At 38.7% G+C, this 22,332-nt stretch overlaps 2 protein-coding genes across 3 annotated transcripts; one reads left to right on the top strand and one right to left on the bottom strand.

Moving 5' to 3' along the window:
- The first annotated feature begins 15 nt into the window (after nucleotides 1-15).
- PFI (tubulin folding cofactor E / Pfifferling (PFI)) lies at nucleotides 16-12,425 on the top strand. Its single transcript, XM_086670273.1, has 16 exons — nucleotides 16-866; nucleotides 2,112-2,282; nucleotides 2,457-2,503; nucleotides 6,763-6,909; nucleotides 6,988-7,062; nucleotides 7,422-7,531; nucleotides 7,612-7,754; nucleotides 7,893-7,954; nucleotides 8,698-8,805; nucleotides 8,905-8,939; nucleotides 10,639-10,704; nucleotides 10,907-10,998; nucleotides 11,106-11,182; nucleotides 11,288-11,365; nucleotides 11,641-11,745; nucleotides 12,132-12,425. Exons 1-15 carry the CDS (start codon nucleotides 500-502, stop codon nucleotides 11,740-11,742), a joined length of 1,680 nt encoding a protein of 559 aa, XP_086526399.1. The 5' UTR covers nucleotides 16-499; the 3' UTR covers nucleotides 11,743-11,745; nucleotides 12,132-12,425.
- A 1,470-nt stretch (nucleotides 12,426-13,895) lies between these two features.
- On the bottom strand, nucleotides 13,896-21,179 carry LOC147551805 (KH domain-containing protein). Of its 2 annotated transcripts, none has more exons than XM_086670271.1 (7): nucleotides 20,483-21,179; nucleotides 19,836-20,227; nucleotides 19,160-19,345; nucleotides 18,935-19,036; nucleotides 18,649-18,723; nucleotides 18,419-18,535; nucleotides 13,896-15,480 (listed from the first exon to the last, which is right to left on the bottom strand). In XM_086670271.1, exons 1-7 carry the CDS (start codon nucleotides 20,739-20,741, stop codon nucleotides 14,167-14,169), a joined length of 2,445 nt encoding a protein of 814 aa, XP_086526397.1. In that variant the 5' UTR covers nucleotides 20,742-21,179; the 3' UTR covers nucleotides 13,896-14,166. The 2 variants fall into 2 exon arrangements, with proteins under 2 accessions (XP_086526397.1, XP_086526398.1); XM_086670272.1 differs by having other exon boundaries at nucleotides 18,652-18,723; nucleotides 20,483-21,117.
- Nucleotides 21,180-22,332: the final 1,153 nt, after the last annotated feature.

Genomic DNA, 22,332 nt, shown 5'->3' with positions numbered 1-22,332 from the left:
GGTCCACGTCTCTTTCACCCACTTTTCAGATAGAGAGAGAGTGAGTATGGGAGAAAGGTAAACAATGGAAGATCCAAGTTTTCTACTGATTTTTCCCTAAACTCTCTACTATTGAGATTTTCTTGAGATATTATGATCTTCTTAAACTAATTTTAGGCTTTTTGCTATTTATATTTACACCACTTAGGGTTTTATTCTATTGATTTTAGGATTTTTTTTTCTACTGATTGTAGGGTTTTGTGCTACTGATTGTAAGGGTTTTGTTTTCTATTGATTTTAGGGTGTTTTTGCAACTGATTAAAGGTTTTCTTATTGAAACCCTTCACATGTTTTGAAGAATTGGTCTGCCTAGGTTCAAATTAAGATTGTTTCTAGATGATCTCATAGTTCAACTTATCTAATTTATTAGTAGTATTTGAGATTGGAGGAGAAGGAAAAATGACCATTAATTGATTAGCACAAAAGTTGATCTCCCGGAGGAGAAATATAATCAGTCAAAATGCAAGATTTTTCCGACCAACATCCGATTTCAGCATCAAAAGGAGCAAAAGAACACATTTATGGAGACCAGAAATCAAAGCTAGGGTTTAGAATCAATCAAAGAGTTCACGTTGTTGGTGACACTAGGAGAATCGGAACAGTAAAGTACATTGGACCTGTAGAAGGTTATTCAGGAACTTGGGTAGGTGTTGATTGGGACGATAATGATGGAAAACACAATGGTTCCATTAATGGGGTGAATTATTTTGAGGCAAAAGGTGAAAAATCAGGTTCATTTGTTCGTCCAGAGAAATTGAGCTGTGGTATTTCATTCTTAGAAGCACTTGAGCTTCGTTATAGAAGTGATTCTACTAAAGAAGAAGAAGGTATATCTCAGATCTTTCTAAATCTTGATTCAAATGGTTAAATTTTATGTTAATCTAAAAACCCATGATTTTAATCCTTGAAACTTTCTAGTTATTTGCTTGTTTCTGTTTGTTCATCTGCATTTGATCAAGAAAAAATGACCTTTCTTTTTTAACTTTCTAGTTTGTATGTCATTTTAGTTTCCTTTAATAAGAAAAGTAGCTACTTAGGTGGATCCAATGAAGTTCAACTGCACGAAGAACATGCAAATATGAGACACGAGTTTGTACGAGCTCTATCTGTTTACTGAGATAGCCGTAATTGATTTTACCTTCAGAACATAACTCCTGAGAAGATGCTAAGTTTCATAATGTTGTTGAGCATGCACCCTCCCTAGTCTACTTATTAAGAAGTCCTTGCAGTTTTTTCCGTTGAATCCCTATAAAGCTCTACGGTGGTTTTCCAAGTTCTCGTGTAAACAAGTAGGAGCTGATAGGCTAGAAATGAGGTTTCTTGTGTCCATGACACGAAAGAATGGTAAATGAGAGGATTATGGAAGATGATGCATTTGAGTGAATCCTGAATTGTTTACTTCTCATAATAATACTACCGAGAATTTGAAGTTAGAGAACATTAAGGGGTGCAATGTAAACTCCAAAACTATAATGTTGAGTGGACTTTTCAGAAAAAAGAATGTTGAGTGGACTTTAGCAATTTTTAAGTTTTCTTTTTTGAGTAATTTGAATTAATATTAATTAGAGAACTGTACATGCTCCCTAGAGCTTGAAGGTGCTCTAGGGAGATTGCAACATTGGAATATGCGGGATGTTATAATTTTTTTTACAATGTTGCTATCAATGCTTCCTATGATACAGAGATTCCAAATATGACTTGAATTATGTCCAGTTGCCACCTCCGCTCCAACTATATAGAAGATTTTGAATAGCCTCTGTAATCTCAATTGTCCCAATTGTTTTCTCTTTGAAGATAGTGTTGTTCCACTCCTTCCTAATTCCCACGCTATGGCGCAAGGGGTTAAGCTCGAAACCTGCTTCCCATGCTTTGGAATGGCTATAACCTCCCACTGATCAAAGGCCATTTTCAAGCTTGATATCACACACCAAGAAGCTTAAATCTTGATGCCTATAGAAGTTCCGAAGTTGCTCTGGTGTTCCTATCAAAGTTCCGTTGTAGTTTGGTTAGGTATATCTGATGACCCATGAGAACCGATAATTTATATTAAATACTTTGTTCTTCATTTGTAGATGAGATGTATGTCCTTTCAGCAAGCAATAAGCGTGTTGCTGTACAACTTGTGGGAAAAAATAAAGTTCAAGAGAAGCTTAGTCGGCTGGAAGATTTGACAGGTGCATCACTTTCTTATTTGGGAATTAGCTCAATGGGATCCCCATGTCAGCTCAATGCTGTAGTCCCAAGTAAGTTGCTGCATTAAACTATACTGTATCACCCCTGTAATCTTTAATCGTGTCACTACTTGAAAATGTTTCGAAGTACTTAGTTTAACATATCTTGCAAAACTCAGCTTCTTTCACAGTTTTGAAAAATGTATGGTTTTTAACATCGATAATGTTTCTGACTTTCCGTTGCAGATTTAAAGGAACTTGATTTGACTGGAAATTTACTTTCAGAATGGAAAGTAAGTTTCCTCTGAAGATGCCACTAACCAACTTGATTTTTATTTTTTCAAAAGTTTATGTCAGAGATATGCCCAGTCAGTTAAATTATTTAACAGTAGTTGTTTATATGCTTGGTTATTTTCCCCTGTTTGATTTTTGCCACTCTTATACATCTATGACGCCCTGCATAATCGGGGGCTTCTACAGGAGGGTTTTCTGGAAATATACTTGTGTGTTTTTGTAAATAAGAACTCCTGGGCTAGATGTTTGCTGAACTCTAGATTCTAAGACTTACTAGAACTTCAGAGAAAATAGGAGCCAAGAGAACTATAACAAATTTTGCTGTTGGACCTGTTATGGAAAAAGATCTGTCCATGATAAAACTGAAACTATGCTTTACGAGTCTTGAACCCATAATTTATTTTCAGTTATTGTCGGAGGATGTAGTAACAATCCACAGATTCCTCTGCTCCGAACCTTTTCATTTCTTTACCCAACCGGTGCTTTGGAGGTCTGGTATCAATAATATAAATCAGCCGTCGGTTGCTCCAGAAACCTTTGAACTTCTGGAATTTCCATGCTCTAACAAGGAGGGTTTAGAAGCAATCATTTGCCAAGCATAGGACAAGGCACCAGGACTTGATGGTTCTCCCATCAGTTTCTACAACAGTGTATGGGAGAATGGAGATTATCAAGGATCACTTCGTCCCATGATTTACAAAGGAGTGGAGGCTCAGCCAAACCATTATAGTACTAATACCGCAGAAGACAGTCGCAAAGTCCCTCACAGATTTCAGGCTGATCAGCCTAGTAGGTGGCCCCTATAAGATCCTCTGCGGTAGGTTGGCTAAGGTTTTTAGACACCATTATCTCTCCTTTCCAAGCTGCGTTGTGACTAACAAACGAATTCTAAACGGCGTGGTAATTGTTAAGGAGCTAATCAATTCACGACAGAAATTAGGAAAACTTGGATTGCTGGTGAAGGTCGATCAGAAGAAAGCTTACGAGAGAATAAACTGAGACTTCTTTTAGCACGTAATGGAGAAAACTACAAATGGCAAACTTGGACTGTTGGACATATAGTTGAATCAACTCAATAACTTTCACGGTGCTTGTTCATGGTACGCCAATACTGATCTTTCAGTGCTCTAAATGGATTAGGCAAGGGGAAACCTTATCTCAACTTGTATTTCTCTTGGTGGCGACCCATAGGTTTTAAGTCACTGCCTTAGGCACCCAGAAGGGTTGAAATGGATCACAGTTCTCCAGGCTTCACAAATTGGTACTTCTGTGTTGCATCTACAATTTGCGGATGACACTTTTTTTTCATGAACGATGAACCACGACAGTTGACAAAACCGAGGAACATACTAATATGGTTCCAAATTGCCTTGGCCTGAGAGTGAACTGCAATAAGACAAGTATCATTAAGGTAGAAACACTTCTGATATTTTAAAGTCCAGCACCCTCTTTGGATGTATAAGTGGACAAACTCCCATCAAATTACCTTGATCTACCTCTGGGGCAGGATTATGGATTGAAGGCTCTCCAGTATTTGTCATTGAGAAGATCAACACGAAGCTATTTGCGAGGAAGGCTGAAACATAATCCAGAGGAGGGAAGCCCACCCTCATCACTATTTCGGCAGCCAGCCTACAGAAGCTACCCACTGTAGATCAACTCAGAAATGAGGCGCTATCAGGGTAAATAAGTATGATCTATGCAGAGCAGAGAGGAATCAGTATCATCTATTTATCCACCGAAAAGAAGCATAAATATGGAGTTACTTTGCCACTTCACTGAGGATTTGCTGAAGTAGTCTTTGAACTATAATGGAAGCTTTAGGGCATCCGGAAGACCTAAGGCAGGAAGGGATATCTGGAACCTCATTCCCGCAAATTTTTTTAGTGCCTATGGAAGAAGAGGAACAATAGACGATCAAAGCGGAACTCTTGTCAGATTACAGACCGATCAGTTTAGTGGGAGGTCCGTATAAGATAATCATGAAGGTGCTGGGGGCAAGTTCTAGACAGGTTAATCTCCCCGTTCCAGGGGGCATTCAAAGGCAGAAGACAAATACTGGGTGAGGTCCTTATTGCAAATGAACTCATTGGTTCAAGAAGGAAGGAAGGGAAGAAAGGGATTCTAATCAAAGAGGACCTAGAAGAGACTTATGATGGAGTCAGTTGAGATTTCTTATTCCAAACAATGGAGATAATGGGATTTGGCTACAAGTAGAGGTCATGGATTTATGGTTGCATATCATCAACGTTTTCTCGATCTTGGTGAATGGGAACCCAACTAGATCATTTCATAACTCCAGGGGTATGAAACAAGGGGACCTCTGTCCCCCCTGCTATTCCTGTTGTTTCTTGGCTACTGCAGAAAGAGTGGATAAAGCTAAACCGAATGGCGCCCCAGTCAACCACTTACAATTCACCGATGACATTATATTGTTTGTGGAAGAAGACCTAAGAATCTAAGACCACTCAGGAAATTAAAGGACATTCTGGTTTGATTTGAGCTAGCTTCGGGTTTGAAGGTAAATTATAGCTTCTGGTTTAATGGCAAATTACAGAAAATCTTATATTTTTATAGGCTGAAATCATCAGAGAAATGAGGAAACCAAGCAGACATGATAAGTTTTGGATTCAACATGGAGGCCCTCCCGACTACTTATCTCGAAGAAGTTAACCCTGATCGAGGCTGTTCCTTCAGCGCTACCTCTGTATATCTATCCATCTATGCCATTCTCAAGCAGATAGACAAAAAGATTTGATTTTCTTTGACACGATAAGAGGACTTGAAAAGAATACACTGGGTTGCTTGGAATCTGATTTGCCAAAAGCCAAAGGAGGAGGCTTGGGAGTGAAGAATCTAAGGTCAATGAATGACGCTTTGTTATCAAAATGGATTTGGAGATCTGCAAAAGAGAAAAGCCACTCTCTAGAGGACTATCATCGCTGAGAAGTATGGAGAGGATAAAGGCAGATGGACTAAGGAGGTTAATAATTTTTACCTTACGGGTGTGGCATGTGGAGAAGCATCTAACATAGGCAGAATTGTTTTAGCAATATCACTAAATGACGTCTATGCAATGGGAATATTATCCAGTTCTGGCAGGATGTCTAGTGCCATACTATCGGTCTAGAGGCAAGGTTCCTAGCCATATATCATCACCTCTCTAATATGAAGGAAGGAACAGTTTATTAAGTATACAACTTCAGCCAAAGGATACTAACCAGAAGGAACTTGAATGACTGGGAAATCCCAATCCTGATGCAGCTTTAGGAGATGTTAGAGGGGTGCCATCCAAAGGAAGAGGAGAAAGACACGAGGGTCTGGAAATCAGGACAGGAAGACGATCTAACGGTAAAAAAGTGCTATAAAAGGATGATATGGGATCAGTCGGGAAGCTCAAACCTACATATGGAATATCTCATCCCTCCCAGGGCAAGCTTCACAGTGTGGGCCGCCAGCCTGAACAAGATCCAAAGTCCAAACAGTGGATATGCTGAAAGCACGAGAATTCCAAATGGTTAGGGTGCGTTATGTGCAAAGAATCAGCTGAACATCTATTCCTTCGCTGTGAGAGGGCGCAGTTGCTATGGAACTTTTTCACGGCTATATCAAAGACCAATGGTGCATCCCCAAATCAATTGGCCAAATCATTACGCAACGGCAGAATCTAAAACTCAAGAAGAGTAGCAGACGAGGAAAGAGTTGTGGACTATGATCCCAATTGTCATCATTTGGGACACCTTGAAGGAAAGAAACAACAAGATCTTCAAAGACTCAAACCCACATAGCTTACTAGGGGTATAAGATATCTAAGGATTGTTGTTATTGGAGCAGAAATCTAAATTGGGCTAAGACAAAATCATACTGTGACTTTGTTAACAGTTGTGAGGCCAAGATGATGTAACGCAACTCTCTTCTATTGTATAACCCCTTTTCAATAATTTAATTCAAAGTTTCGACAAAAGAAGAAGATATATGATTTTTCCTTACCAACAAAATAATGTTTGGCACAATAGCCCAATTTTATTCTCCTTGTAATATGTGAACTTCCTTCATCTATGTAAGGGTTAAGAAATATAACCATTTATGATTATTCATACCCGATACTTTTGTGAAATCTGTTTTTTATAACATATTAAGTATATTATGTTGAGTGGAAACATTTTCTTAACTTGTTCAGAACTACTACCGCTGTTGATATTTGATAACAGTGGAGACTGATTAAACATAATGTAACCAAGGTGCATATGTATGGCAGGATATCCACACCATGTGTGAAGGGTTAACAGCCCTTGAAGTCCTCAGTCTAACTCACAATTACATGGCTCGTGATATAGTTGATCTTCCAGTATTGAAAAACATCCGCGTGTTGGTTCTAAACAATTGTGGCCTTTCATGGACACAGGTACTTTACATTCTTGATTTTATTTTTCAACGACATACATGACAGCTTAAGCTCATGATTTTTTTTCTATTTGGTCAGATTGAAGTGCTCAAACAATCACTCCCATCAGTTGAAGAACTTCACTTAATGGGAAATAAGTTGAAAACAGTAACGGTATGCACTGATTCACCTTTGGCAGCCTTTCTCTAATAGCCTACTGACCTTCCTTTCTGGACTTTGTAAAAAGTGAAGTAGCTTATTGACATGTTCGGAACTCACCGGTATGTATATTATTGCGGTCTTGCATAAGTAAGATGGTTGTGAGGGGAACTAAAACACATAAAATAGGGCCGAGAGCTTATCTGCAGGTGCACTTCCTGCTCGATGTTTCTAACCACTCTCACTCGATACTTCAAATGTTATGTTCCACATACTAGTAGTTGTAGCTAAAACGAGTTTTGGTTTCTTGTTTTGAAGCATTATACTATAAGTTTACCAGCATGAATCATTAGAAGCATTTTCCTTTTCTATAGCCAGAAGTCTCCAACCATGTTCAAGGATTTGATTTTCTACGACTTTTGAATTTGGAAGACAATTGCTTTACTACGTGGGATGAAATTTCGAAGCTTTCGCAGCTAAGAAGGTACATCTCTTGACAACTCTTACAATTATAGATGTAGAAGTTCAGAAGATTTGCGAATTTGAGATTTTTTGGTCATCCAGATTGGAGCAGCTTCATCTGAACAAGAACAACATGAGCCACATCTTTTACCCTAGCTATGGTCCCAAACACGATTTGGACACAGATTCTGGGCCTGCGGAGAATTTCTTTAGGCCTTTCGGGAAATTGCAGTGTCTTCTTATTGGTAATTTATGATTGTTACTCGATGTTTTCAACTTCTCATATTTCTGGACGGTCGTGAGTTTGTGTCTCTTTTCGTGTAGTTTGGCTACCTTATGACATGCTACATGAGGTATTAACATTTTCTTTTTGACAAATACAGGAGGTAATAATATTACAGATACGGCATCAGTGGATTCACTCAATTGTTTCCCTAACTTGATTGTGAGCGCTTCTTTTAGCTTCTTGTAACTCTGAATCTGCTTGATTTTATTCTTAGATTGAAGTGATTCATTACTAAGTTTCTGTTCTATGTCAATTACCATGTATAATGTGCTTATATGTTAGGTTTACTGGAGTTACTATCAGTGTATAGTTTGCAGGTGTTGTTTGTTGCGGATATGATAGTTATCAAAATCTATAGAACGTTCTCTTAAATCTTAATCATGAAACTGGATTCCCTCTAGATGTGCATCTTACAAATACATATGCATATGTACGGACCATGGCTTGATATTGGTCCAGCTCTCCTTCTGTGGTGGACAAGCAACTGATCATGCCACCCAATTACATTGGGGTTCTCAAAGAAAGAGAAATTTATGGGGCATTAGTCATTGTCTGACTGCCATGTTATTGTCCATGTTTACATGCGTTGACCATGTAATTGTCTTGTGCTTTCTAGCATTTAGAGCCTGTAACTTAATCAACCCCCGTCCCTTTATTGCTATCTCTTCGAATAAGTATGTCATAAAACAAATAAACTTAAAGATAGAAAGTGAGATTTACATCACTAATTGGTTTGAGAACTTTGAGTACAATAACAAAATTTTAACTAGTTGTGAATTTGAACAAATGGAGAAAGCATTCTGTTCCAAACTGGCCACTATACGCCTGCAAATCAACAGATTTTAGAAGCCTTTCTCGTTTTGTACTCAGTCAGTGGTGTACTTTGTGGATTTTATGTGAAGGATATCAGGCTTTCGGAGAATCCAATAGCTGATACAGGTAAAGGTGGTATCCCTAGGTTTATGTTGATTGCACGTCTAGCGAAAGTGGAAATACTGAATGGGAGTGAGGTAGGGATTAAAAATCTTTTCCTAGCTACTAAATCTTGGTTGTCAAGATGTTCGCCTGGGTTATCATAATCTTTACGCTCTTGTTCATCTTTCTTTCAGGTAAGCCCTCGTGAGCGGAAGGAATCTGAAATTAGGTAAGTTTCCTTCTTTAGTTAGTCCAATTAGTTATTTCCTTAGATTCTTTATTTTAGAGATGTACGAGGCATGGCAATAGTTCCATCTTGTCTATGTGGGTGGCAATTTAAGTTTTCAGGATAACCGTTCTGATGGCATGTCAGTATCTTAGAAGTTAGAACTCAATACCAAGAGGAAAATTGTAGTCTGCCATATTTTCGTATTAATTTTAACTAGCTCGTGGGTACTTGTGGGTTGACTCAAGTGGAAATCAATAGCTAGATATTTGTACTAACATTATGAAAAGAAAATAGGAACATGCATTCTGTTGATTACTTATATTTAGATCGTGGCACTTGTAGGATTTAAGACTAGGGGTGTTCGTTGGTTCGGTATTCGGTATTTTGGTGTCATCCGTTACCAAACCGCTCATGGTTTGGTCAGTGATTTCTCAAACCATTACCAAACCGCTCATGGTTTGGTTCGGTTACCAACCAAACTGTCAATGAGTGGGTTGGATACTACTGGATACCAGACCATCCATAGAAACAGTTTGTTCTCCATGAAAATTGACGAATCGAATTTTTCTTCATACATTGACGTATAAAATCAAGACAACACTCCTTAAAAACCTGAAGAAACAATCAAACTCACATAATACGTCGAAAAACATTTTAAACATTTAAGAAATGTGCAAGCCACCGACCGAAACATTATATAGTAGCTAGTAACATTAATGATACAGTGACCGTTTTGATCTAATACTAGCTAGTAACATTGTATTATACTAGTGTTGTTGTTTTGTGTGGGTAGTAGTTATTCTTGTTTTTGGCCAGAACTTGATGAAAGATATGTATTTGTATGAAACTATAGAGATATGATAGATATTTTCTAGAAAAATTATGTTTATATATAATTATGTATATTAATTGAATTTGATTGGTTCGGTTTGGTTTTAATGGTTCCAAAAAATTACATCCACTTACCAAACCAAATTAGTTTGGTTTTTGAAAATCTACTATCATACCAAAGCACTCGTTGTTTGGTTCGGTTTGAAAACCGACTGGACCGGTTTGGATTGGTTTGGTTTGATTGGTTCGGTTTATTTTTGTACACCCCTACTTAAGACGGAGAGTAAAAGACTGACCTTAATTCGTAGATATAATGAAGTGATACCTAAACAAAAGTTAATTGTGATTTCAGAAGATACTAGCTTACAGTCAGCCAACATCTACCAAGTACTAAGAAATTTTACGAAGGATCATGGAGAAGTAGTATCTGTTACGAAAAACTAGTTCTCAATAGAAGCAATTCAAAAACATTGATACTGTTTTATTTATGTAAATTTGTCTATTCTGTTAATAGTCACAATACACTGGATTAAAGTTATATCGGTAACATCACATGGTGTGCTATACAGCTTGGCACGCCCGCATAGGGACCAAAGGGTTTCGTATTTGTACCAAAAAAAGGCATAACGGTAAAAACATGTTGACTAGTTTGACAGTTTTGTTAACATGGGGAAATCTGTAAGAGGGACTTAAAAATGAATCAAATTCTAACCAAGGGATCGTGAAACAAAATTTGGTGCATATAAGAAATTCTTTGGTCCCAGTATAGGCTGCGCTAGTTTAGCAGATAGTATACAGGAAAATTTGTTTTCGCTGTTAAGTATTTCTCGGAATAGAGTTATGTTTAAATTTAGAAGCAATTTTGCAGGTATATCCGCTTCATTATGACTAAGATGGTTGACAAACCAGAGGAGATTAAGCAGCTCCATCCCAGGTATTACTAAAGCTGATTAACCACTACTTTTTATAGTAACGGTACCCTCCGGCAAAACGGGTATCATGTTAGGCCATAAATTGAAATAATCAATGGAGATGGTATGTCTTCAACATGTAAATGGATCTCTAGCTACAGCTTATTCTGAATGTCCGGGTTGACCCAATATTGATGAAATGATGTTAATAACATTTATTTGCAGATATAATGAGCTTAAAAAGAAGCATGGAATTGAGGATGAGAAGCGCTCAACTGGACCTGCAGGTCCTCAAAAAATGGCTTCAGGGCTTCTTTGTATGTTACTTAACATTCGTGTATTGATCTTATTATTATTTTTTTCGGTGAGATGGAGGAAGTGTAAAGCTGGCTGGTTTATCACAGTTTACTTCTGCATTCTACAGCTATTACGCTTAAATGTGTTGGAGCTTCCATGGGAGAGAAAAAATCTCAAACAAAGAAGTTGCCAGCCACCACTACAGTTACGTGTACCTTCCAATTAATCAGTAGATTGAAACTAATCCTTTTTTTTTACGTGGCTTGTGTTCTATGAAAAGAAATACATATTTACTTTCTCTTCTTTCAGGTTGGCAAGCTAAAAGTTTTATGCGAGAGTTTTTTTCAGCTCAAGTCAATCAAACCGAAATTGTTTCTCGAGGAAGAGGTGAGAAACAAAGTTCACGGGAATCACTGGTCTTAGCTCTTAACATAAAGATCTATATGTGCTTAAAACTCGAACCTCCTTAACCTCAATTTTCTCAAGTTCTGTACAAAATGGTTCCATCTATTAAAAAGAATAAATATTCGTTAAGACTCTAAACATTTGGCTATTATTAGATCTTCCTATGAATGTCATGTCTACATGGACTTCATATTACCTTATAATGGCTAGTAGAAAATGGTTAATTTGTAGCTTGACTGTTAAATAATTTTATGCAGGGTTCTCCGTTACCGTTGTTGCTTGACGATGAGATGAGCTCTCTTATGGAGGTAGGAGTTGGTAATGGAGCAACTATTTTGGTGGATGAAGAAGAGACATAGGAGGTATCTGAGTATCTCAAAGCCTGTGCTTTTTTAATTGGGATGTGTTTTTCTATTTTGGATTCGAAGTAGAATTATGTGTCTTCTGCTGCAACTTTCCTTTGACATCTGACTTCAAAGCTGTTTTGTTTTTATCAAAATATGTACTCTATGATCAATTGTGATGAAAAAAAAATTATTTGGTTCATCTGAAAGCAATATGAACCCCACGACCCTTGAAGCTTTACCTGGATGAGTTTACGACAGAAGTCCATGTCCTTGGTCCAATGACAGGAAACCCACCAAGGCACTAACCTGTTCGAATTTGCACAAACTTTTTCATAAACTCATAGTAGCCATCTGTTTCTCCGTATAATATTGGACTCAATGGCATCATTGCATTTGTGCAGGTATTTGCTGAGGGAGTATCAGGCGAGCCACATAAATTGAGGCGCCCAATTTGACAGCGACGACGAATTTTTTTCCTTGCAGAGTACTAGAAAGTGGGTTTTTTTTAGAAGTAGTGCATTTTGAGAAGTAGTAACACTAGATTAGATGATATATGATAGCTTGCTTCCAGGCTATTACGTTAGTCTTAAGTCTTGCCATTTTGAATTTTCGACTTTTAATTAGTGAATCGTGAAGTCTTGTCATTTTGGGTTTTTCGACTTTTAAGTAGTGAATCAAAACGTGATTATGAATTACTTTCAAGAGTTCGAAAGACCATTGAAACCAGACTTTAGGAGACAGAAGTTTGATCAGTGCACTGATGCGACCACTATGTATTTAACACAGTAGCTAAGATTATTTTCATCTCTCTCTCTCTCTCTCTCTCTCTCTCTATTTTAGCAGATTTGGAAGCATCATCATATCACTCAATGCATTAAAAAGTAGCTCGCGGACGTGAAGAAGGGGATGTGGAATAGATCCGCGACGTGAACGCCAACAACATTCTTCAGTTTCCTCTCTGATTATGGAGCAATGAAATCTGCGCATAGCCAATAATCTATAATGGAGGCTTTTGATTGATTGATCAAAAGGAAATAAAGCAAGGAGAAAAAAGATTAACTAAGCTAAGAGGAATAGATGAGAGAGTTGAGCGAGTGAGTCGGGTGAGAGAGGTGTCAAGAGACGGGGAAACCATGATAATGAATGCATACTAAATTCAAGCTTGACTCGTAAAGTTGATGTTCCTAAGCACTACATACATTCGGGGATCATACTTAGCCAAATGAACATTCCAAATGGATAACGTCGAGTAATCGAGTGTCACCTACTAACGTATTTTTGCGAACTGTGTGACACATGAAAGTGGATCTAGAGTGCCGTTGATTATCAATCACTTTGCTTCATCTATTAACTACAGTCTACATCTTCCTTCTCAACATCATGCAAACTTTATGAGACTTTCAATAGAGCTTTCTGTCTCTAAATTAGAACCAAAATCAAATATAACTTAAAAGCTCGAATGCCTACAAATAATCACTCTAAAAATTATTTTGTGCAATTTTTTACGTCCATTCGCGTAAGACAACTAAAATCCGAATTAGATGGGTCTTTTTCCATTTAATCAGGATTCTCCCCTTAAAACAACCCCAATGCCAGACAGGTTCAAATCCAAATTTTGGACGAAGATTATAATTGGGGTGAATCCCCTAAAAAAAAGTTCGACCCCGTCATATTTTGCTATTTGTTTTCTTTTTAATTTTTATTCTACAAAAACAAATTAAGTTTGAGTCGGAAGCCTCTCATCTAGAAATCATTAAAAGTGAAAAATTCAAAAACTCCTAAAATTTCTAGGGCTCTCAAAATCGAAGCCCATCCCCTCTACATTGTCGGTGTTCCAGACAAAAACCAAGTTTCATTCTTGAATAACTTTCCCAAGTTTAATCAATCGTATGGCATCCAAATTAATAAAGTTGAGAAGCTTGCCAATATCCCCACTTAAACCATTTCTACAATCTTCCAGAGATTACATTTTTTACTTACTAAGCGTTTCATCAACATTGATTGCATAAGAAGCAAAAGTCTCTGGGAGAAAGATTGAGTACCTGGTAAAACTGTTGTCTGCAAGAAACAAACTCAACCTACAGAATGCAGATAATAATCAAACCCAGACTCTCAATAGCCATATATCATCATTCTTGTAAAAAAAAAAAACACAGCCAGTAAAATTTGGGTATCAAGAAGTAGATATTTTTTAGGTTCAAACCTAGAAAAGCTAATACAAATTGCATAGGGAAAAAGATCCAATAGTCAGAATGTTAAGATGTCCAAAAACACAACATATTCACCATTACAACTAGAAATTGAAAACCAGTGGGCTCACTCACTCTAAGTAAAATTATCTAGAAGTATATATTCCAGCCTACCCATGGTAATACAATAAGCTATACGGCTAAAAATATTTGATTTTCATACTAAAGAGACGACAATAAAACCTCATCAGTGATGACCGCCATACATCTGTGTCGAGTCAAACTGCTGCGGGTATGCAGGTTGTGGTGATACATTTTTCGCATACCCAGCAACTGGTGCAGCTGCTGCTGCAGGAGCATTACTGTAAGCAGCTCCGCCTGGTTGAGGTATTGGCTGCTCATAACCTGTTTGATTAGGGACAGGTTGCCCATAACCCGCCTGACCACCTGGAGGTGCCCCGTAGCCAGATGTAGGGGCATTGTTGTATCCTGGATCTGCAATCCCTTGGTACCCGTAACCTGCACTAGTAGGAACTGGTTGCTCGGTATAGCCTGGTTGCGCAGATGGATATGGACCATAACCAGCTGACTGACCACCACCTTGGGCATACCCTGGTGTTGGCTGAACACCTGGTTGTTGACCATAACCAGAATGGGCACCTTGTTGAGGAGGATAACCAGAAGCTGGATTAGGAAGAGGTTGACTATACCCATCATTGGCGGTAGCTGGTGCAGAGCCATAAGGAGGATACGATTGCTGGGTTGGCCCACCATATGGGTATCCTTGTTGAGCGGGCATGTTTGACCCATACGTAGGACCACCTTGATATGGCGGCATCTCTGCTGGTTGACCAGTCCTCATCATACCTCCATAAGTTTGGGAAGCAGGTCCACCCTGAGGTGGCATGCCATAAGACGGGGCCTTGTTACCATATGGTTGTTGGTTGTATCCTGGCTGAGGGTTACCTGGTTGGTGTGCAGAATAAGGACCCCCTGGCTGTGAATTGACATGCCCTCCATATACAGCAGGCTGATTAGCATATTTAGGGTCCTCGTACCCAGGCCCATAACCCTGTTGCTGAGGAGGCGCGGTTTGTTGATAACTTGGAGGCGGCCCATACTCTGGCCCACCTTGTGGGTGCCCTCCATAGTAGTTCCCTTGGGAAGACGGGCCAGATCCATGAACTGGTCCCGCATTGGAAGCAGGACCTGATGGTGGATGATCTGTAACATGATTTCCTCCTTGGCCTTGGCCATAGTAATCATAACCACTACCACCTTGGGAAGAGTGTGGTTGAGTGCCTGGATGTCTATGGTGATCCCAACTGGAATTGTAGTTACCACCCCTTGGACCAGATTGTTGTGAAGGATAGCCACCATATGATGGAGGCGGATAATGTGGGTTCTGAGATGGAGGTCCTCGTTGTGGATAATCATAGCTACTTCCACGTGGAGTCGAGGTAGAGCGAGACCCACCCCATTGGGCTGGACCAGTGGTGGGTCCACGAGGGCGAAAGCCTTGTTGGTTACCACCAGAAAGAGGTGAAGCTCTTACAGGTTGCTGAACAAAAAAGGTTGCAAAAGGAAGTTAGTAGAAAAACAAATAAGTAAATCACATAACAATGACATACAAGTATGTATAAATCCAAGGGAGATTTTATAGGGCCCCCTCATTTTTGTTAAAAGGCCTCCCCTCAGTGATAATTTAGCAAGTAAAATGGTTCATGGGGAGGCCTTTTAACAAAATTGGGGAGGCCTTATAAAACTTCCCTAAATCCAAAACTAAGCAAATACATGAAAACAGGAATATTAGATATTGACACTTCTCCAAGGATATCTAAGAAACAACAGTCATCTTGAAATAACGTCATATAACAAGATGAAACACGCAGTATATAACAAGATGAAATATCATCATATAACAAGATAAACTCTTGAAACAAATCGTAGGAGAACATAATCATGTATAACTACCATCTTGTATTGAGGAACATGATCGCAGACATGAAGAACACTACAACGGTAAGCAACACACAATGGCAGACAAGCTCATGGTAAAAAGTAGGCTCCTCTTAAACTAAAAGCGGCTTTTCCTTAATTTAACTCCAGCGAACCATGAAATTCAGTAACAGATTAACAAGGTAAAGCATGAAAGTCTAAAATGCAGTTATACATTTATAACACGGCCAAATCCCTCCGTCTCAGAGAAGATAGATACAATGAAAACTGCACATCAAATATTTAATACAGTTTCTTCTAACAGTGTTGGGCATTGACAAATAACACATGTATCCATTATAGCAGTGGTCATTGAAAACAATACAAATAGATTCTTACAAATATTAAGGTAACGTAAATTTAGATTTCAAACTTCAGGGTAAAGATACTTAACATTTAGTAAAGAAGCATGAATAATACAGCTTTGCATGTACTTAACTAAGAGGCCTTCTTTGAGCTACAATGCAAGGACTGAGATATTCTAAGCAAAATTAAAACCACGCATACCCCAAATCCAAATCCACATGTTACCAAATAATTTCCTACCAAACCCCTAATTGCAAATAAATAAATCAAAATATTTCTCGAGCAGAGGCTCAACGAGTATCTCGTAAACTCATGCAACTTCCGGAATCGTACAACTCCAACTCATCGGGATACTAGCATGTTATAGACTCTGGGGTTCATTTAGGAATATGCATTTCTGGATCCCAAGAACACAGAGAAACCCTGTCATATATGCACCAAAGCTGTCAAAAATTCTACATGCACCTTCAATAGCAATCCTAGATCTTTCGAGATATGCTCCAACATAGCATGTCATATTAGATCATAATACAAGAACATACTCAAAAACAAATCTTAGTTTGAAAAACATCTTTCAGCAGGAGGTGCTACACTTCCATGCATGCTCTGGAAGATGTAGTAGGATATTTTGATTTTTTTTAAATGACATCTAATATGTTTTGGCATATCAAGAAAAGGGACTTCTTCAGGATAGATCATCTGAAACAGTTCACTAGAAACCCATCATTTGACACTCATCTCTCATTGATCATGCATTGAACATGTGGGCACTAGTGTTATTACCGTATGCATCAGGATTTGTAATTCAAGACTTGAAGCTCTTACCAACTACTAACATTCTGCAATCGCGACGTTTAATGCCTGATACCTCTCTTCGGTGGACGAGAGTGGAGAATGGTTGTCTAGTGCTACACCATGAAACCAATGTTGACCCCATAAAATCAAAAGCCCAATCTGCATTGTGAAAGCCAACCAATTCTAAATCGGCACCTTCAATACAAAAAAAACCATGGCAACCCATATCTTAAACTCGAGGTTTGATCTTCCTCATTACATCAAATGACCTTCATATGGATCATACAACATGACAAGTCCTCATTAAGTGTAATTGAAGAAAATAAGTTCTACTTCCCATTGACAATCTAAGCAATGTTGCCACTTCATAAGATATGCAAGATCAAGAAATAGTCAATTTGACATCTCACAAACTGTACCTCCTCACATGTAAACGAGTTTTCTTTTTCATGTGTTAGGCCTTTAATAAAATTAAGACTGATGAAATCCAAACATTATAACTATTCCAAGGAAGGTGAAATGGCAGGAACACAAAACCTCTAAACAGGACAGAACTAGAACTTTCAAATCAAGCACACAGATTCCACATTCCCACCAAAATATACAAGCACATGAATCAAGGAAGTTTGGAAGGTAAAAACGAAGAGGCTGAGAAGGGTCAACAGCATCTATAAGAATAACATGGTGCGAAATGAGTCGATTTCATAATTCAGACAAATGGTAAATGTCCAGATAAACATAAACATAATTTGAATCATGTCACTCGCTCACAAGAAATTCCTGACGAGAATTAACATCTGAACATGCTTAGTGGGTATAGCAAACTTAAGAGATATAAAGCGCAGGCAGTATAATCTTTTTATCTAACTTGGGATCATAAACTGAAGTTCAGTTAGTTCAATATAGTTGTTCTAGAAGGCACTAGCTAAAGCATCTACATAACAACCCTCCCTAAAACATATCATTTCAACCATGAGAAACATTGGCTGATTGGCATGGTAACTATTCATATATATATATATACACACCCACACACACACACATATATACACACACACATATAGATTGTAAATAAATATTCTATCACAACCATGAGCTAATTGCACTACACTGAACCCAGATTAGGATATATATGGTTAAAATAGTATGATCGGCAAGGCAACTGTTCAAAAATAATAATAATCAGCAAGGTAACCAAATACTTCCTCAATTACCATGATAAAAAGCAATCAAATACAAATGAAACAGCATGGGTGTTATATGTGCAACAGGCAGGTCACTATAGTGACAATATCTTCCAACGCTTCATCAAAGATAGTAATATAATACAGAAAGAGAGGACTAGAGTCGTTTAGTATGATTATCAGTATAACAAATGGAACTTAGGTTCAGAAACACACCTGATCCATAACATCTTTTATCATTTCCCTGGCGACCTCAATCTGTTTCTTATCACCAGACACCCTCACAGTTCTTTCTTTTGATTGATCGCCTTCGGGAAGATGTTGTGGTATAAGCTAAAAGAAGTATATAACATATAACGTAAGTACTCCAACAAGATAGTGTTATTAAGCAACATGTTCCATTTGCATCTGCACATACATCTACATCATGCTATAACAATATCAACTACCTGGATTCGCGCTCCTGATCTCGTCTGCAGGTTTTTAATAGTATCCCCTCCTTTCCCAATGATCAATCCTACCTGTATATAACAAGATATAACAAATTCAAGTTATATACATATATCAATGTCTGAATAAGCGTTGCTTAAGCTACAAGCGATTTTCTTTTGACAGTTTGTGTATATACATATAATATATTAATATATATTGAACTGACAGTAACACATCACATATTTCTGAAATTAGTATTTATATTACATATATACAGTATACCAATGAGGGGTACCTAACCTTCTCGTTTGGTACTTGTATCAGAAGTTGCTCAGCCGCTCCACTCGGTGGGGCAGTACCAAAACCCCTAGCAACAAGGGATGGGGAACCTCCTGCATCAGCCTGCAAGAAAACCATTAATACACATATATAAATAAATAGAAAATAACAAGAATTATGCTGAGTATCACCATAAAGGTGGCAAATAATTTTGAGATCAACAGAAGTTCATCGAAAAGTAATAACCTCAGCAATGACATCTTTGATCAATTTCTCGGCCTTGTTTATATTTTCTAGACTTCCAATTAACTCCACAGGTCTGGTCGATGAATATCGATCCGCTTCAGCGTCTCTTGTGATTTGAATTTTTGCCCCTGAATTATATTGCAAGAACCTGATTGTATCCCCAGCTTTGCCAATAAGAACACCAACCTGCCAAAATGGCAAAATAACAATATTACTCAAAAAAAAAGAACAAAACGAGGCACCTGAGAAAAATTCTAACAGGCACCTAAGTTAAATAAGGCATAGATTCTTCCACTACTATGCTGCATATACAGGCAGCCAATTGATTCGTGAATACGTGCTCGTACTCAATGATATTACCTATCTCCTTTCAAAAGCTAATATGTGCTAAAATCAAATAAGAGCAGTGTATGGCTCACAACAGTGTGGCTGGAGGCGAAAGTGTCAGCTGCCACTCGGGGCGACAAGCGCCTCGAGGTGTACAGCTCGACCATTTTTTAAACATCCTGAGGCTACAAGCATAACGCCAAAAAGCATCCAGGACAATGAGACAAGAATCAGACTTTTAATCAATTCGGGATGGAACATCTCCACCAAAACAGTTTCACCCGAAGTTAGAAGCTCGAGAACCTTCATGATGCAAGAAAAACTCAAAAATGTTTCTCCTTTCACTCACCTTATTATTTGGGACCTCCATCTTACGGGACATAGTCTCCTCCTCCGATTGTGACTGATGCTGTGCAGAAGAAAGATCTCCTCTTTGTTCAGGCACCTCTTCTATGGGTTGTTGAAAATCGCCTCCTAAAGATTGCTGACCATCTGCCGCTGGACCTGTCTCTTGATGGTCTACGGAGGGCTTTTCGGCATTTTCCTCACCAACATTCGCTTCCGACAGGTTTCCCGCATTCTTAACCTGATCGTCTTTCTCGGCCTGCTCCTTCTGATTCTCCACTAGCTGCTCGTCTAACTTCTCCTCTGTCTTCCCCTCTAACACCTCCTCTAATTTCTCATCTAACTTATCCTCTGGTTTCTCATCCAATTTTTCCCCTTGATGACCATTCTCTGCAGCTTCATTAACAAAATGTTTCAGTCACTTAATTTTCATCGTGCCCATATTTGCTAGTGAAAATGAACATTAGAAATTTTTGAGATTACAGTAAAAGCAATTAAACAAACTTATAGAGAACATGCAGCAATCCATATAAATCAAGGGTTTCACTAAACATCCCCACATACTATATCAAAGATCCCTACCATGCAAAATCAAATTCAAATCCTATAAACACGACCTAATTCCAGCAAATAATTAAAATGAGAGGATACCAGGAACATCAGAGTCTTCATCGAGACGAGGTCTCTTGGCATCTGGAACAGAGTTATCAACATCGTTCGAATCAGCATTCAGATCAACGCTAAAGCCTTCGGATGTCGGAACAGCCTGAGGTTCTGCATTTACTTCGTCTTCATTTTCACGAGGTTCCAAATCTTCAAGCTTTCTCTTATGATCAAATTGAACAGGACTTACATCTGCTCCTGCTTCTACTCCTCCTGCTGCTACTGCTACTACCTCTTCTTCAGCCATTGAACTTTCTGAAGATCTTCTTGAAGCAAAAGAACCAAACTTTATCTCTGCGAGAAGAAACCCTAACCCTAATTTTTAAGCGAAACAGATAATCTGGACCCCTAGGGTTGCGATTGTTTATTGAGCGAGGGTTTAACGTGATGGGAGTGATGATAAGAAGAAGATGATGAAGTTGGGATGGGGAGAGACAAAAAGTGAAAATAGGGTTTTTGTGGCCTTGGAAGGCCTTTAATAGAGAAAGGAGAAAGTTAATAAAGTCCAACCGGTACACCGTCTACCTTAGTTTATGACCATTCGATAATAATTTTGATGAACGGCTGGCTAAAGGCATCCGACAAAATTGCTATGGGAATTAGTGACACCCCCGACTTTTGATAATGCGTTTATTGAAACCCCCAACTTTTGATAATGCGTTTACTGAAACCCCCGACTTTTGATAACGCGTTTACTGAAACTCCCGACTTTTATTAGTAATTACTGACACCCCCAACTTCCGTCCCACTTCCGTCAGATTTAACGGGGTGATGTTGTTAGAGAGAGAGAGAAATGACCAAAAGGCCATTTACTAAAACCGGACCTGTTGGGGATCAGAAAACGCGGGCGCCTTAAACACAATACCGATGTGCTTATATCAAAAGTCTTTCTTCTCCAACCAGTAATGACACAAAAGTTTATAAGCTTTATGTATTGAGAGTGAAACATGGATTGGGTTGCACCGCTCATTTCAAAAGTCGGGGGTTTCAGTAATCTCAATTAGTAAAGGTTAGAAAAATCGGGGGTTTCAGTAATCAGATTATCAAAAGGTGGAGATTTTAGTAAGAAGGCAAGAAAGTAATATTGAAAATATGAAAGCTAAATCTAACGGAAATCGGGGGTTTCAGTAATTACTAATAAAAGTCGGGGGTTGCAGTAAACGCATGATCAAAAATCGGGGGTTTCAGTAATTCTCCCAATTGCGATCCTTGGCGGGTGCCTATTAGCACCCAGACACCCAGTACGGTATGAGTGCCTCCGTAGTAGGCACCCAGTCCTAATCTTTCGTAAGGGTTCCAGACCTTCCTTCGCTGGTTGTCGTGGAGTGTGTGTTGGTAGTGTTGTGGTGTGGCGGCTTGGGTTGTAGTGTTGTGGTTTGACGACTTGGTTTGTGGTGTTGTGTTGTGTTGGTGGCCAGTTTGTGGTAGTAGTGCTTTGGCTCGTTGTGGTGGTGGTGGCTTGTTGTGATGGTGGTGATCTGTGGTCGTCATGGTGGAGGTGGTGGTTTTGTAGTGAAGATGTACACATTTCAGAAAGTGAACTCTGGTCTCAAGACTTGTTTAGAAGTCTGACATAAGTAAACTTTTTTCAGACCATTCATATACGTGTGAGGAGGTAAGAGATTAATTAGTCAAGATTCTGAAAGGGGCAGTGGTTTTGCAGGTAAGGCATCAATGAGATAGTAGCAGGCAGCAACCATTATAGTTGTGCAACAGTGATCTGATTGTGCTCAAGTGACATTGTGTTGTAGCCGTCCAGCTAGAGCTGTGTAAGTATAGTTATTATGGTGCGAGTGGGGTTGATAGTTTAGTTGTGGTACTAGTGATACTTAGGTTGA

Source organism: Eschscholzia californica, unplaced genomic scaffold (genome assembly GCF_041429995.1).
Source record: "Eschscholzia californica isolate CP2 unplaced genomic scaffold, dmEscCali1.0.p SCAF_3, whole genome shotgun sequence".
NCBI lineage: Eukaryota > Viridiplantae > Streptophyta > Magnoliopsida > Ranunculales > Papaveraceae > Eschscholzia > Eschscholzia californica.
Note: the sequence above shows the minus strand (reverse complement) of the source record. Positions and strands in the feature narration are given on the sequence as shown.

What these genes read in the sequence shown, in the direction of transcription:
- PFI (XM_086670273.1), top strand. Translation starts at nt 500, where the DNA reads ATGCAAGATTTTTCCGACCAACATCCGATTTCAGCATCAAAAGGAGCA. An exon ending in GTGGCCTTTCATGGACACAG is followed by an intron (nt 6,910 to 6,987) that starts GTACTTTACATT and finishes CTATTTGGTCAG; the next exon opens with ATTGAAGTGCTCAAACAATC. An exon ending in ATTGCAGTGTCTTCTTATTG is followed by an intron (nt 7,755 to 7,892) that starts GTAATTTATGAT and finishes TGACAAATACAG; the next exon opens with GAGGTAATAATATTACAGAT.
- LOC147551805 (XM_086670271.1), bottom strand. Translation starts at nt 20,741, where the DNA reads ATGGCTGAAGAAGAGGTAGTAGCAGTAGCAGCAGGAGGAGTAGAAGCA. An exon ending in TCAAAGATGTCATTGCTGAG is followed by an intron (nt 19,037 to 19,159) that starts GTTATTACTTTT and finishes GTTTTCTTGCAG; the next exon opens with GCTGATGCAGGAGGTTCCCC. An exon ending in TAAAAGATGTTATGGATCAG is followed by an intron (nt 15,481 to 18,418) that starts GTGTGTTTCTGA and finishes TTTTTTGTTCAG; the next exon opens with CAACCTGTAAGAGCTTCACC.